Source organism: Pangasianodon hypophthalmus, chromosome 14, assembly GCF_027358585.1.
Source record: "Pangasianodon hypophthalmus isolate fPanHyp1 chromosome 14, fPanHyp1.pri, whole genome shotgun sequence".
Lineage (NCBI taxonomy): Eukaryota > Metazoa > Chordata > Actinopteri > Siluriformes > Pangasiidae > Pangasianodon > Pangasianodon hypophthalmus.
The window spans coordinates 7,684,522-7,699,042 of record NC_069723.1 but is presented as its reverse complement, the minus strand read 5'-3'; the positions used below and the strand labels follow the sequence as shown (position 1 = coordinate 7,699,042).

General features: G+C 41.0%; 1 protein-coding gene across 8 annotated transcripts in view; it reads right to left on the bottom strand.

Moving 5' to 3' along the window:
* Nucleotides 1–1,106: 1,106 nt before the first annotated feature.
* Nucleotides 1,107–14,521, bottom strand: part of igsf9ba (immunoglobulin superfamily, member 9Ba) — a 72,983-nt gene continuing 59,568 nt past the window's right edge. For 5 of the 8 annotated variants that reach the window (XM_026924655.3, XM_026924658.3, XM_053239812.1 and 2 more), the window contains 3 exons: nt 12,794–14,323; nt 10,821–10,951; nt 1,107–5,676 (listed from right to left, as the gene is read on the bottom strand). In XM_026924655.3, coding sequence (XP_026780456.2) covers nt 5,453–5,676; nt 10,821–10,951; nt 12,794–14,323 — 1,885 coding nt within the window. In that variant the 3' untranslated portion in view covers nt 1,107–5,452. Of the gene's footprint in view, nt 5,677–10,820; nt 12,202–12,789; nt 14,324–14,521 lie in introns of those variants that run through there. The other 3 variants (XR_008303628.1, XM_053239813.1, XM_053239814.1) reach the window with 3 other exon arrangements.

Sequence of the window (14,521 nt, the reverse complement as noted above, 5' to 3'; positions counted from 1 at the left end):
GGCTAAAAAGACTAATCCCCCTGTCTTTCTTGGCATCCATGTCAGGTTATTGTCTGTTTTATAATTTTACTACCTCAAGGTGGATGATTTGGTATTTTTATGGAACCAAGAGCAATAGCAAAAATACACAGAATGGTATGAAGAAGGGAGGCTGGGTCTGATTTCTTTCAAGCCCAGGCTGTAGATCTGTGCAGCCTAGCAGGGATAGTCATGACAGATGAATACACAGAGTAAAACACCCCCAAAGATTTCACTTGCAGTGGGGCTGATATTTTTCAGCCCATGTCACTGAGCAGGCACGTGTTAAATACTGTAATTTATTTTGTAAATACAGTAATGAACGTGAATGAGAAGGATTATTTACTTAGTCATCCTTTTTTTCCCCCCCAAAATGCCTTTTGGCTGAGGAACTAAAAATAGATCATGTTAGATAGATCACTGTTGTTCAACCCTAAGAGATTTATTGTTAAGATTGTATAATAATATTATATAATAATGACAGATAACAGATTTTATCCCTCCCATCTATCTACTCTGAGATATAGTCTATACTATATCAGAGATCTCAAACCTTATTGCAATTACAGTTATAAAATAGTAAATGATACTGATAAACAGAAAAAAGGTCAACACAACAACAAAAAACCACAACACAACAAGAAATAACACGATAAAAAATACCTAAACATAACAAAAATGAAAAAAAAAAAAAAATGCTGCTCCTTTCAGAAAGTCTCCTTAAAGAGCCTATCTGAAAGACTTTCCATGTGTTTTTGTGTAGAATTGAACAATATATAATTTAACACAGGTTTAGTGCTTAAACATTTAGGACAATACAGTCTGTATTACACCTACAGCACTGGTTTACAACAAATTAAAATAAATTAAATTATACATTTCTATGTATATTATATCTCACATACATACATTATAGTTTATTCTAGATCTTATCAGTATCTATAATATAAGTGCCAGAAAACTAGCACAATACCAACATCTTGTGGTCGCAGAGTAGAAGTTTACTTCTACACCAGTCTTTGGCATTGACATGCATCACTCAAAAAGTAAAGCAAATCCAAAAAATAAATCAGCCACAGACACCCAAGTACACTCTCATGTATTTTATTATATCAAAATACAAAAATTTTAGAGAGTTATTAGATGGAACGAAGCACTGGAAAATGACAACTTAACATAACTTGCTAAAATGTGCATATCTGGGCATCTGGTGATGTAAACAATGCTATTTGAACTGCTCCACTTTATATTAGCTCAATTGGACCATCTGAGACAGCTTGCAAACATGACAGCCTCAACGCACCCCTCATCTGACTTGTTTCTGAAAGCAGTTATTGGGAAATGCTTTCATATGGATGTAACGTGTTTCAGGCTGGAACATGACTGCGTGATCTTGAGGAGGAAATAGATGGATTACTGGGAGAGTTCCCTTATTATCAGATAATGCCATTCAGATCAATCCCTTTGAAATTCTGCTCTCAATGTCCAAAAGAGTTAAAGAGTGGAGACACACAACATGATTCAGATAATGTTATACAGATATGAGACACCATTAACATTTATTCCTAGCAGCAGACATGAAGAAGACACACCAGGCACCAAATCTTACTGTTTTACTGGGCATGTGAAAATTTTTCAAAAGTCCCTGCCTATACTGAGCAGTATTATTCAAGGACGAGGAATTCGAGGCACACTGCATTATAGTTGTTTCAGTCAGTTTGGCTAGCAACATGTCCCAATTTTCTTGGAGAATGTTCACTTGTCTTAACAGCAGTGGCAGAAAAGTGAAACAATACAGTAGAACAATATTTTACATAAGGCTTTGGTACAGCACCATACTGTTTAAGAATAATACCTGAAATAAATCAGACCTACCAATGACACTTCAAAGAATGAAATCATTCAATCATTCAACTATAAAGGAAAAAAAATGAAAAAGGTCTATTATTGGTGTTTTTGCAACACGTGAACAGTCTCAGTACACTGCATTTGAGGTGGAAAAAAATGACAAACATATGCCAAAGTCAGCCCAGAATCTGTCTACATGAAATAAATTGTAAACAAGTTCTATACAACACAAATCAAATGAAGTTAAAAAAATGCACACGAATGCAGTTTGAAATATGCTTCCAATTAGCATGATCTCTAACATATGAGGTTTAATCTTAAAACAGTCATAAATTAGTGCATAATGTTGTAGTACATTCTAGATTCTTAGTGCTGGTAAACATGAAAAGCAATGAGCAGGAAACACATGTCCAAGTGGATGAAAGCTGACAAATGTAAAATTAGTAGTTCACAATACAACATAAAAAAGGCGGAGTTTCACAAAGCACTGTAAAAAAAAAAAAGAAAAAAAAAAAAAAAGAAAAAGAAAAAAAAAAAAGCACACTAAGCAAAGTACAGGCAATCTAAGAGCTGATATGACAAATTCATGTGCATGAGCCCTATTTTTTTCCTAACAAGCAAAAAGGGGGCTTGTCTACATATACAGCATTAGTTATATTCTACAAGAGAGATGCATTAGCTCAGGTCTCCATGCATGTACTGGAGAAACTAAAATAGAATCCAATCAAGCATCATCTGAAGAAAACCTGTCAGCATGTACAGAAATACTAAATAGGAGCTGACGGGTTCACATGGAAATCACTTGAACTCATGTGTGTAAAAATCACTGTAAAAACAAATACTGCATTTAATTCTCCAGACTGTGTGTTGTAATCGATTGCGTTGCTGTCCTTACATGCTCGATGGGACTTTTTTTTTTTTTAAATTATACCCTGGTTACATTTTTAATTTGGTTGGCAAATCGTTATACAAATGCAAATCAGTAAGCAACTTCTTCAATCCGAGACTGAATCTGTTAGTGGAGATGAATCTTGCTAAACATGCCTTTTCAATTTCTGCAGTGAGACAGAATGAGAATGCAAGTGCCGTCTTGTTAGTATGTTATTATTGCTTACAACCCTACTCACTAAAAGACCTTGACGAGAGGAACCACAGCGGCGTGAAGAGGACTGTACATGAGTTGTTGTGTTAACATGTGGAACACAGCACCACAAGAGTTCAAAAAGACATAGCACCAAGTCAATATGAGGATGAGGTGCCACGTCCTCGCAATGTATCTCTGAGTAATGTAAACATGTGGTTTTTGTAGGACTTGTTCTCAAAAAAACTGGACAAATGTTTAGCAAAAAAAAGGTCCTTAGATTCACTGGACAGCTAAAGGCCAGTAAATGGGTGTCCTACAATGGCTCCCGATATACTAAACATGAAAAGCAGCTTTACATACTGATACATATAACGTATGAGGGAAAAACAACACCACAAGTAAATACAGACTTGTACAGTCCATCAGCCAACTGATGTGCTGGAAAAGGAAAACTTTCATTAAGTTCTATGCAGTTACACTTTCCCACTTTCTTTAATCCAACATATTTCTTGAGTATCTGGATATCAATGAATATCTCTACACAGGGTGTATTTTTGGCTTTTTGCAGATTACAGCAATGTTCCAAAGTGGTTTACCCCCTCCATGTTCACGGACGTGCTGTATTGGGCACATTAGTAAAAGATGAGGGAAAAGAGATTATTTTGGTGAGTCAGTTCAGATGAATAAATAGTTTAACAACGGGCTTTATAATTAAAAAATGACAGCAGGCTTTAAAAACAAGTAGAACAAACACTCTTCAAGCCAAACCATACATTCATCATCGGTTAGAACTAAACTGATCCAATACATGCTAATGTTTCATGTTGATGCATGTAGTAAGTCAGCAGATATTAGTGAGCTCTAGACATAATAAAGCATTTAAGGGATTAGAAATGTGTCAGTTTGCTAATGATCTTCGTTGTACCATGAAGATTTACAAATGGATGGAAAAACAAAAGATGAGGATAATCCATGCTTTTTTCCCTAAAAAAATGGACAAGCTACTTTAAGTAGTTCGCTCTGTTAAGTATAAAGCAATCTAGAGAACTTGCCATTATGTTTCCGGTGACTAGGTTCATGTTAATTCTCATTGGTATACAGTATGTTGTCTTCATTTGTCAGCACAATATCTACTTTACAGTACTGCCTTGGTGTACATATAATATAATCTATGTGTTAATACTTGATATCTCTATCAAACTGATTAAAACAGTTCAACAGTACACTAACAATGCATTTCACAACTTCTACGGACATTTGTGCAAGGGTCGCCAAAGTACAATAATTACAATATTTGTATTACTTCAACTTTGAGACCTTCTGGAATTTTTGATTTTGAGGAGACATTGAAAAACTCAGATGGGAATTGCAATATATACCATGATATTTTAGTAGGTCTTTTCTCTGAACTGAATGTATTTCCCCAAGCATCTCTCATGTACAAAAGAGAATCTGAGGTGTGAACATGAAGTCACTCAAAAACCCTCTGAAAAAGGCAGTCTTTTAAATATCTTAAGAGAAAAAAAATTCTAGCAGTCTAGTGTTAATGTCACTTTTAACATGCCAAAGTTTTTTGTTCACTGTAACTATACATTTTTTTTACCCCAAAAGTACAAAAGTATGTTTTGTATGCTATGTCCAGTCCCCACACTGACTACTAAGTATATTAAAAATAGCACTAACTGTCTGTGTTTCAAGAGTAGACAACAAATAATAATGGGTTTACACTGTGTTTGAAGAAAAACTGGGCTAATGCAGCTAAATTTAGTACACATCAATGCACATAAGAGACCTCTCAGAAAGGTTTATGATGACAGATCCAGATATAGCAGCAGATCAGTATTGCATTATGATCCAAAGACTTTGTCGTAAATTACAATTAAGTTCTGTGATCGTCTGTGCTTTGCATCAGATGATTTGATATTTAACTGATGAATAAATCTTTAAAAAATAAAAAGAACAGCAATTTCGCACACTCTGGATCAATGCCTTCTTACTAGAACAAATAATAATACATATTATTGGTATTTTGAAATGGAGGCCATTGAAATCATTATAAAATAATGCTAGCTTGCACAAATGATGGTATAAGTGCTGTAAATATGTGCCAAAATTACTTTTTTTTTGAGGTATATTCTGTAGGAGGAAAAGGATAAACCCTGTGTTAATTAGATGTTCTGAGGGACTTACGGTTTTACAATATACACAATAATTCATACTTGAGTGTTGTCTGTAGAAAAAAAACTAATTTTGTCTGCCAGGTTGTTGTTTTTTTTGATAAGTCACGGGAAATTTTATTCAATTGAAAAAAAAAAAACTTTTTTCTGTCCTCTGTCACTTCTTCTTCTACTTGGGCACCTTATTAAATTTACAGAAGACAAATGTGTATGGATAATATTGTGCCGAAGGAGAAGGTGAATAAATCTTTAGGTCAATCAAATTCAATACTGACTGCATATCTACTGTTGTAATTAATGGATCAGTATGTGATTCTCCCACTGGTCAAGGCAGAGCTCCGTAGTTTGGGGGAGTTTGGGAGCTCACACTGGCCAAAAGGGCTTTCCTGTCTTCTCTGGGGCAAGACCAGCGCAGCATGGAAGATAAGAGGGGGTAAGGGGACTTTCGGAGTACTTTTTCCCTCCTCTTCCTGGTGGGAGAGCAGATCTTTTGTCGTTGCTGTGGTGCCTGAGATGCGAATTGCTGCTGGGTCTGAGAGGAAGATACATCTAGAGAGAACAATGAATGAAGTAAGAATGACATTGCAAAACTGCACAATAGTGTTAAAGCTGGGAAGATTAGGCAATACAAAAAAAATGGACACAAAATTTAGAAACTACAGCCTTGATTTACTAAAGGTAAAAAATATGTAAAAATTTTCAAACAGGATAACACCCATATAAATATGCAAGTGAACAGGGTCTACGGTGGATTATGTCTTTCACATGAGCACACCTTGTCCTTTTTGTGTATTTGCCTTGAAAGTCACTTTGGAAACAATGGCTGTGTGCACAAATTAGTACAATCAAAGGGCAGGTATTAAATTAGCAGAAGTCTGCTTCAGCCTGTGAAAAACATAATTATACCATTTACTAAGTTTTAATAATTAGAAAGTTTACCAATATTACACTCTGGGGCAAAAACTGGCCAAATTTTTTTTTTTTTTTTTTTTTGGATGCTGAAAGTTTGGATGCTGATTACATCAAGTCCTGACAACTATGTTGAAGGGAGATTCTCTTGTTTAAACACAGAATCTCCCTGCTGTAGTTCTGTGTTTTGTTTTATTTAGCACCTTGGTCCTGGAAGAACATTGCTTCGTTTCACAGTGTACTAACTAGCTGTATATGGCTGAAATGACAATAAAGCCACTTGACTTGACTTGAGATGTTAGTGTCCAGGCCCTATTGTGGGGCCCTATTATGCACAAAATTACATAAATTATGGTATAAAACCACAAAATAGTTAGCTGAGGACACTCAGCACAACAGTAATGACTTGGCTTGAAATGATATGACTTGAAAATGACTGTGACCATTAGTTACGCATCTTCTTGTTTATGTGTGCGCACATGCTGAAAACATACCACAAAGTCACCTCGTGACCGTATGACATATTATTTACAATAAAATACCACCACGAACAGCTATCTGTCCTTGGAACCTTCTTTCTGTGTTCCCATCAGGTTGGTGCTGGTTCCGAGTAACAGTAAACACTGGAGGTTAGCTGTTGTTCATAGAACCACAGTTACATGTGTAACTAGTGCTCTATTTCACCCCTCCTAACCACAAGTGAGTGATGTTTAACATATGGATAACTTATATCATAATTTCCTGAGGAACCTTTACCATAGGGTAGCTTCAGTGCGAATTTCCTGGAACAGCATGATTCTAATTACTGCCCATGAGTAGGAGATGCACCTCATGGAATGGCACATCATGTTCATAGGATATGTTAATTAAAATCCTTAGAAAAGGGAGCATGCCATATCTTGGCACTGTGAGAGATGACACCTAGTGCAGTTCTTATAGAACTGTAAGGCACATACTAGACACATGAGGTAACTTTCTGCAGATTGACCTTCGAAGAGCACTGTAAGGTCAAATGCCTGTTCATAAATTGGGATAAACATACTTAGGCAGGAACCCTCTTATGGGCCATAAGATTATTATTATTATTGTTGTGTGCAGGGCAAGCTTATAGTAGATGCATGCAGTTCCCCCACTCCTTTAATGAGGGGAACGCCAGCAAAAGGGCTACCTACAGTGATACTAATTTCAGACCAACTGTTTGGTAGGTTATTTGGTGCAACTAAAGAGAACCACATTCGACAGTGATTCGACTTGCCATTAGCCAAGAGGTCCATCTGTGACTGGCCAAATTCTCCAGATTTATGGAACCACCTCTGGGCACAAGTGCCACTCTCCTAGGCATCGACAGCATGTCTGCTGCACCCTTACACTGACCTAGTACATGAGTCACCGGGTGAGGGTCACAGTGCTTATGTGGTACTGTGAAGGGTACAGGATTGGGAAACTCAGAGCCTACGGCTCAACACAAAAGCACCTCAGCATGGTGGGGAAAATAACATAAAATGGCCCTGTCGTTTGGCTGAACTTGAAAGAATTACATATTTTCTTGCGAATATTAAATATATCCAGCCCTGAACCTCAATATTCACTTCTCTGAACCAAAACCTCAATATTCACTTTTCTTGAACATAAACCTCAACATTCACTTTTCTGTACCTGAACCTCAGTATTCACTTCTCTGAACCTTGAACCATTAAATTATTTAGACAGAGCAGCATGACACCATTCTGCTGGCTGGCACAGAACTACGTCCACACGTGGAGTGAGGCAATCGGAGGGCTTATGAAGAGGCACGGCCAGGTGCTGCAAGTTTACGCTGATTACCTGCATGAGAGTGCCGCGTTATAAAAGCCCGTGCAGGTGGCCACGGATTTGCCTGAGAAGGCACCTGCAGAGTTACAGAATGCCTGTCCTCAAATGCAAACCTAAAAAAACATCTGACAAGGATGAAGCAATGCCTAGACATAAAGGAATATGTCTCCAATGTACTGTCAACGCACCCAAAAGCATTCATGTATATCCAACCCAGAAACCACAGATGAACAGTGAGGTCTGCACGTTGCTCAGGGCATGCAATGCAGCCATCAATACGGGCAACACCACAGCCTACAGCGCTGCCAGGGTGGATGTCAAGAGGGGCATCAGAACTGCCAAAAGGAACTACAACCAGTGAGTCGAAGTTGATTACGAAACTGATTTTCCAGTTTTTCCAGACTAAATTAAAACATTGTTTGCCGGATTTGATAACGGCACTATAGACTCCATCCCCTGTAAACAGCATGCCACTCATTTTCAAAACACATGAGGTGAGGCAGGTCCTGCAAGGTGTCAACACAAGAAAGGTGGCAGGACCTGATGGTGTCCTGGCATGGGTGCTCAAAGCCTGTGCAGATCAGCCGATAGGGGTCATCACTAACATATTCAATCACTCTCTGTCTCAAGCTGTGCTCCCCTCAAGCCTTAAGTATGTAATCATTGTCCCCGTACCAAAAAAATCAGCTGTAATGAGCCCGAGCCCTTTTTTGCAATGAACAACATCATCACAAAGTGCTTAGAAAGACTGGTTATAGCCCACATTAAGATCGCATTAAGAACAACCTGGTTCTCAACACCCAAAAGAAAAAGAAAACTTGGCTACAGGAAAACTTGGAAGACAGTTCCAAGTTGGTGCACCTAACCCTAGGTGCAAGTTGGTGAAAACTGTGTCCATTGTTAAATTCCAGTGTGTCAGTATCACTGATGACCTATCCTGGTCAATCAACATGTTCTCTGTAGTACAGAAGGCAAAGTAGCATCACCACAGGATAAGTGGGGGCACTTGGACGCCTGTTAGGAGTCTGAAAACATAACTCTGTGTGTCTGGGTCTCATAAGAGGCAGACTGAACTTATGTAGATGCCTAGCTGACAAGCCAGGTTGTGGCACCACATGGCCAGTCCATTCGGCTGTTCTGGTTTCTGGTAAGTAGGATAGGTTTCACAGAGTTGATTGTACATGTCTGGCACACCAATCTGCATCCTGGCCTAGGTGTCCCATTGCTGGGAGAGAGTTTTTGATAAACTCTATCACTCAGGGGTCGACAGCTGCATATTGGAATGTTTGCTCCAATGAAGGCAGCAAAAATGCTAGTGAACTGCCTGTACGCACCATGCACAAGGCATGAGACCTCACCAAAACATCATCAGTGTGACTACATTTGCTGCATTCTATGTCTGATCATAGTACTTTGTCTGGTGAAGCCACCAGTGATGCACTCTAAGTATGTATGTTAGGCATGCGGCCCAGGCTGAGCTAGTCACATTTTATCATGTTATTTATGGCGTGTGCCACAGAGCTCAGGTGCGGTGCAGTAGCCTTACACTTAGGCCAAGTGAAGTCCTTGTGTCCGGAGTTGTGCTGAACAGCGCACTTGATGCAAGAGCTGCGCATCAGCCTTCCGTCCAATTGGGGCCACTGCCCTTTTCAGGGTGCCTGTCCTACACTGGTTGGAGCCTGCCAGCAGTGCATGTAAGCTGGTAAAGACTAAATCAGATTCACTTCTGCATTCTGCTGAAACTGGAGTTGAACACTTGTGGTTCTTAGACAAAACTTAAAGAGTATAACTCATTTAGTACGGCTCATAATCACTCAGAGTTGAAGCTGTGTGTATAATGGAAGCAAGCTAACCACAATGAGCACATGTTATGCATGGAAAGCCCACCACTGTATTAATATGGAGTCGCAGGCCCACTACTCATATGATGGCAAAGGATGTTAAAGCTGAATTAGCAATCCAGTTAACTAAGTAGGCTAGCTATGAGGAGCCTAACGAAATGAAGTTACCAACCAGCTAGTCTTCAGCATGCGAGAGTGGTCAAACGCCAAGAGTAGAAATGGCCCATACCAGTAGGTGTTTAGTGATGTAGTGTATGGTGAGGGAAAAACACTCAAACATGTTAGTGGCAGGTTCGTCAGAAGCTATTCAGAAGCAAGATACAAAGAAAAAAGTAAGTCAAGGTAAACTGCTCAGTGGAGAGCAAAAATGGTCAAATGGTTGCCAAAGCAAATAAAAACTCAGCAGACCAAAGGACTAAGAGGTAAGTGCTGCACAAAGCCACAATACAGTTTGTAGCTAACTTGAAGAAAAAGAGAAATTGATAACAGTATTGTTCTGTATATCATATGGTATTTTATAGCAAATACTACATCACGCTGTCAGCATGTGACTTTGTGTTAAGGTCTCACACATGCTCAAGAAGGTATCAAGAATGTATCTAATTTTTGAACATTGCCTTACATCTGCCTGCAAAGATCATGTCAGATAAGGAGCCAGTTTAAAAAAATGCAGCAATAAGAACAGTCATTCTAAAGACATCTAAAAGTCTGTAGATAAGAGTGATTTCCTCACGATTTGGTCAGGTACTTAGATAGCTACACTATTCCTTTTGTGATCTGATGCTAGCTGTCAAAATGCCTGTGATGCACCTGATATGTCACATCATCATCAAAACAGAGAAGAACACTTGTACACTCTGTACAGATGGCAGTAGAGGAAATTTTAAAAATTTAAAATATTAAAAATAAAATATATAAAAAATTTGATGTTATTAAACTGTAAAATCATATGAAGTGCTGTGCTTTGTACCAGTGTCACAAAAACTACCACCCAAATCAGATGTGGCCAGCACTGGTTATATGGTGACACATTTCAACTGATAAATGGGGTAGAGGGGCTGACAAATTTAACTGTAAGAATTTAAAAAAAAAAAAAAAGGCTTCTTATATAAGAAATGAAATAATGCTGACCTGTTCTTTTCTTGGATGTGGAGTTGTTGTTGTTGTTGGCAGCCACTTTCTTGGTTTTTTTCATACAATGATAAAACAGTGTTTCGAAGCTCTCAGACCCTGCAGGAACTCTCACTGCACCTACAGACTCCCTACAAAACAGGCAGGCAGAGCCAAAATAAGCAGCATTACTTTACACAAAAGCATTTCAGCAGCGAGAATACCAGTTATCGTAGTAGTACATAAGCCAGTGTTACATATAGGAGCAGAGATGCTCTACTTAAATATTTTACTTACTAATCCCACTGAGCATCAGAATATAAAAACATACTTTACTAGTGGAAACAACCCCATAATGGTTTACACTCAAATCCAGAATTTCCTGTGATCAGTAACATATTCATTTGGTTATGGTTATATTCACTTTTCTTGTCATTCACTCTTCAGAGATTCAGTAAACGAAAATTGGCATTGCAGAATTCATTTGTTTACCTCATTCTGTTGTAAAAACTCATAAGTCTAAAAGATTCTAGTTACACGCAAGTCATTTTTTTCCCCCAAAAATGCAGCTCCTTTCTGCTTATTTGAGTTTTAATCATACATGCCATCCCACTATCACGACAAGGAGACCATGAAAACTGAAAAGTCCACACGGAAGAGTCAGCCAACAACTCATGGGAATCACAAGGCACAGAAACACAAAGCGTTTATAGAGAGTCTCCCCTGCTGCTGAGGCTGTGGAGAGAGAAAGCGAAAGGCATTAGTAGAGGAGGGGGGAGACATGGCTGACACACTACAGTCCTACAGTCACATCAAGCACAACTCTGGTTAGCATGAACAGAGTGGCTTCACCATGCTGACAGGAGAAAAGATGGCAGGGAGGGGGTAGAATGGCCAATATACAACAGTCACATGAAGAAAAGAAACCAAACCACTGGGACAACAAATGGGACAGAATTTTAGTTTCGGGATCACCATTACTGATTCGTCGTTGAGGAAGAAAATTTGAAGAAGACATGCATGATTGTTTTGGACATGGAACAAATGTTTAAAGGGGAAAATGCAAGCCTGTGGCTAAAAAGGCACTTATTCGAAATCCATTCAAACAATATTTTCTTGTTTAGTCAAATTTATACCAAACTAGTTACCTTGCTACAGAAATACTAAAACTATTTCCAAATTGGGTATTTCAGATTTAAAATAAAGTACTATTTAAAATAAAATACTAAATCTGGCCAATTGATCATTTCTTTATTTCATTAAAAAATAATCAGTGTAATTCCCCTTTAAATGAAAAAATGATTTAAGGCCCCACCTGCTAACCTCTCCCCTTTCAGACATGGACTCAACCCTTACCTATTATGGTGTAGAGGACCTGGTCACAACAATGCTGCCCAGATAGCTGAGATCAATCAAAAACAAAGAAGGTAAGACTACCAAAGCCTGGAAGGACAAAAAGTTTTTTTTTTAAATCAGCCGTCGCTACTCTAGATGAGGATGGTGACCATTGCAAGAGATGAGTGCAGGCTCATCCCTGGCAAGGAAGGCCGCCTAAGAAGGCCACCCTGATGAAGAAAGCGCTGTGTCAGTGGGAGTGGAAGACAGAGAGAGATGAGTGAATGAGCTGGAGAAGATGACATGAGATGGCCAGCCCATAAAAGGGGACAAAAAAGTAAATCTTGAAATCATCAGGAAAGCATTTGAAAATTACTGAACCATTCAACAGGCTACAAAAATGTAACTTCAAAAACCAAGATAGCAAAGTTATGGCTTACTTCTACAAAGATACCAAAAAACTGATATTGTAGCAGAAGACAGTGTTTTATATATAAGTACAAATATGAATTTAAATGTGTATTTAACTGAGGCTATTGTTGAATTGTTTTAAAATAAAAACAGCAAAAGCATGAAGGGCACTGCTTTTGCAGACTGGCTGATGAAAACGTGATCTCTTTGTCATGTTTTTGGAACCGCCAATGGTGCAGTTCACCTACCCTGGTGAGGGCTCTGAGGGCAGCATCTCTTCATCTGTCCTCCTTTGAGATGGCAGCTGACCAAAAACATCATTGCTCTCCGCCGGGGGTGAGGGGGACTGTGACGGGTAGCTGGCTGCTGCAGTGGCAAAGGCCACATGGGCACCATAGCCCAGGCCAGGCAGGCGGATGGAGCCTGAGCCCAGGGTGGGAGAGGTGGCAGGGGAAGAGGACAGGGACCTCCGGGAGAAGGTGATGTGGCGCATGCTCTCGGGTATCTCCTGTGAGCGTGAGGAGCGAAGGACGCCCGGCCGCGGTGGCGGGCGCACCAGGATGTCGGGCGAGGCAGCTCGGGAGCTAGGAGGTGTCTGGGTGAGGGGTGAGAGGCGTGATGGCTGCAGCACCACCTGCTGCAGGCCCAGATCCAGGCGGCGTGCCGCCCTCGGGCTCAGCCACGGCTCGTCCGAGCTCTCGCTGCGTAGCGTGCTGGGGCTCCCTGCTCGGCCTGGGTAAGGCAACACTGGTACGCCCATCCCGTGGGCAGTGTGTCTCAACTGCCCCACGATCTGGGCCTGTTGCATAGCTGCATGTGTGCCCACTAGGCCCTGAGAAGGGAGCGCCTCCAGCCGCAGGAACGCCGAGCTGGAGGGGGCGTGGCTACGCGACGGGTACGGTGGCGGCTCGGGCACGTCTCGGCGGAGATGGGGGGGAGGAGGGTGTGGTGGCAAAACGACACAGGCACCCTCCTGACCTAGAAAGGGGAAGTCAGGAGGGCGCCAAGTGTCAGTAGAGCGAGAGGAGGGTGGGCCATGTGCCAGCGGAAGGGTGTGGCCAGAAGCAATGGTGGGATGGTGGAAGGACCCCTCGGTGGGGCACGGTGGTGAGGAAGAGGACATGGCTGAGCTGCGTGGGCTCACATCGGCTGCGTAGAATGGAGGATGCAGCTCCAGCTCCGCGCCACTACCTAGATAGCCATAGAAAGGGCCCGGAGGAAAGACTCTGTGAAAGTGGGACACTCGGCTCTGCCCTGTGGCCTGAAGCCCACTACCCTCCAAGATGCTCGTACCTTCCATAGGCCTGTGGAAGCGAGGGCTGTAGGCTGGGGGCTGCACCATGTAGGACTCCTGGCTTGAGGACACAGGCGAAATCTGGGGCCTGAGCGTGGCCATAACTGGGGGGAGGGGCCCAGGTTCATCATTCTCCTCATCTGACTGTCTGAACTCGGGGTACAGGTCTGACTCCTCCACGAAGGGGAAGCCCTCAATGCGACGTGGCTTCAGTGATGAGTCTGTATCCGATGGCTCCATGACAAAGCGGCCATCCGGGCCGCGGCTGATCAGCTCAATGGGAGTGGTGACCTCGGCCTCGTGCTTTGACACGCTGTACTTCTTTCCCGTTATTGCTCGCTTGGTTCGCTTGTACAGTGAGAGCTCCTTCTCCTTCCTTGGGCTTGGCAGCTTCTTGACATAGAGGCCAGGTGTGCCTACACTGGCCAGAGACGGAGGACGGGAGGAAGCAATGCTCTCTGGACTGATTTTCCCAGAGGACAGCCTGTGAATCAGAGCAGACACAGTGCTTATTATTCTGAGGAATGCTGCCTGAAGATTCATTAGGTATTGTATTTTGAGACTGTCTTATAATAAGTCAAAGCTTTGGAATGGCTTTTGTTCCAGGAAGACCATAATATAAAAATAGAATATTTTTATTATTGTTATCACACAAAACAGGTTCACACAATAGGTCACTTTC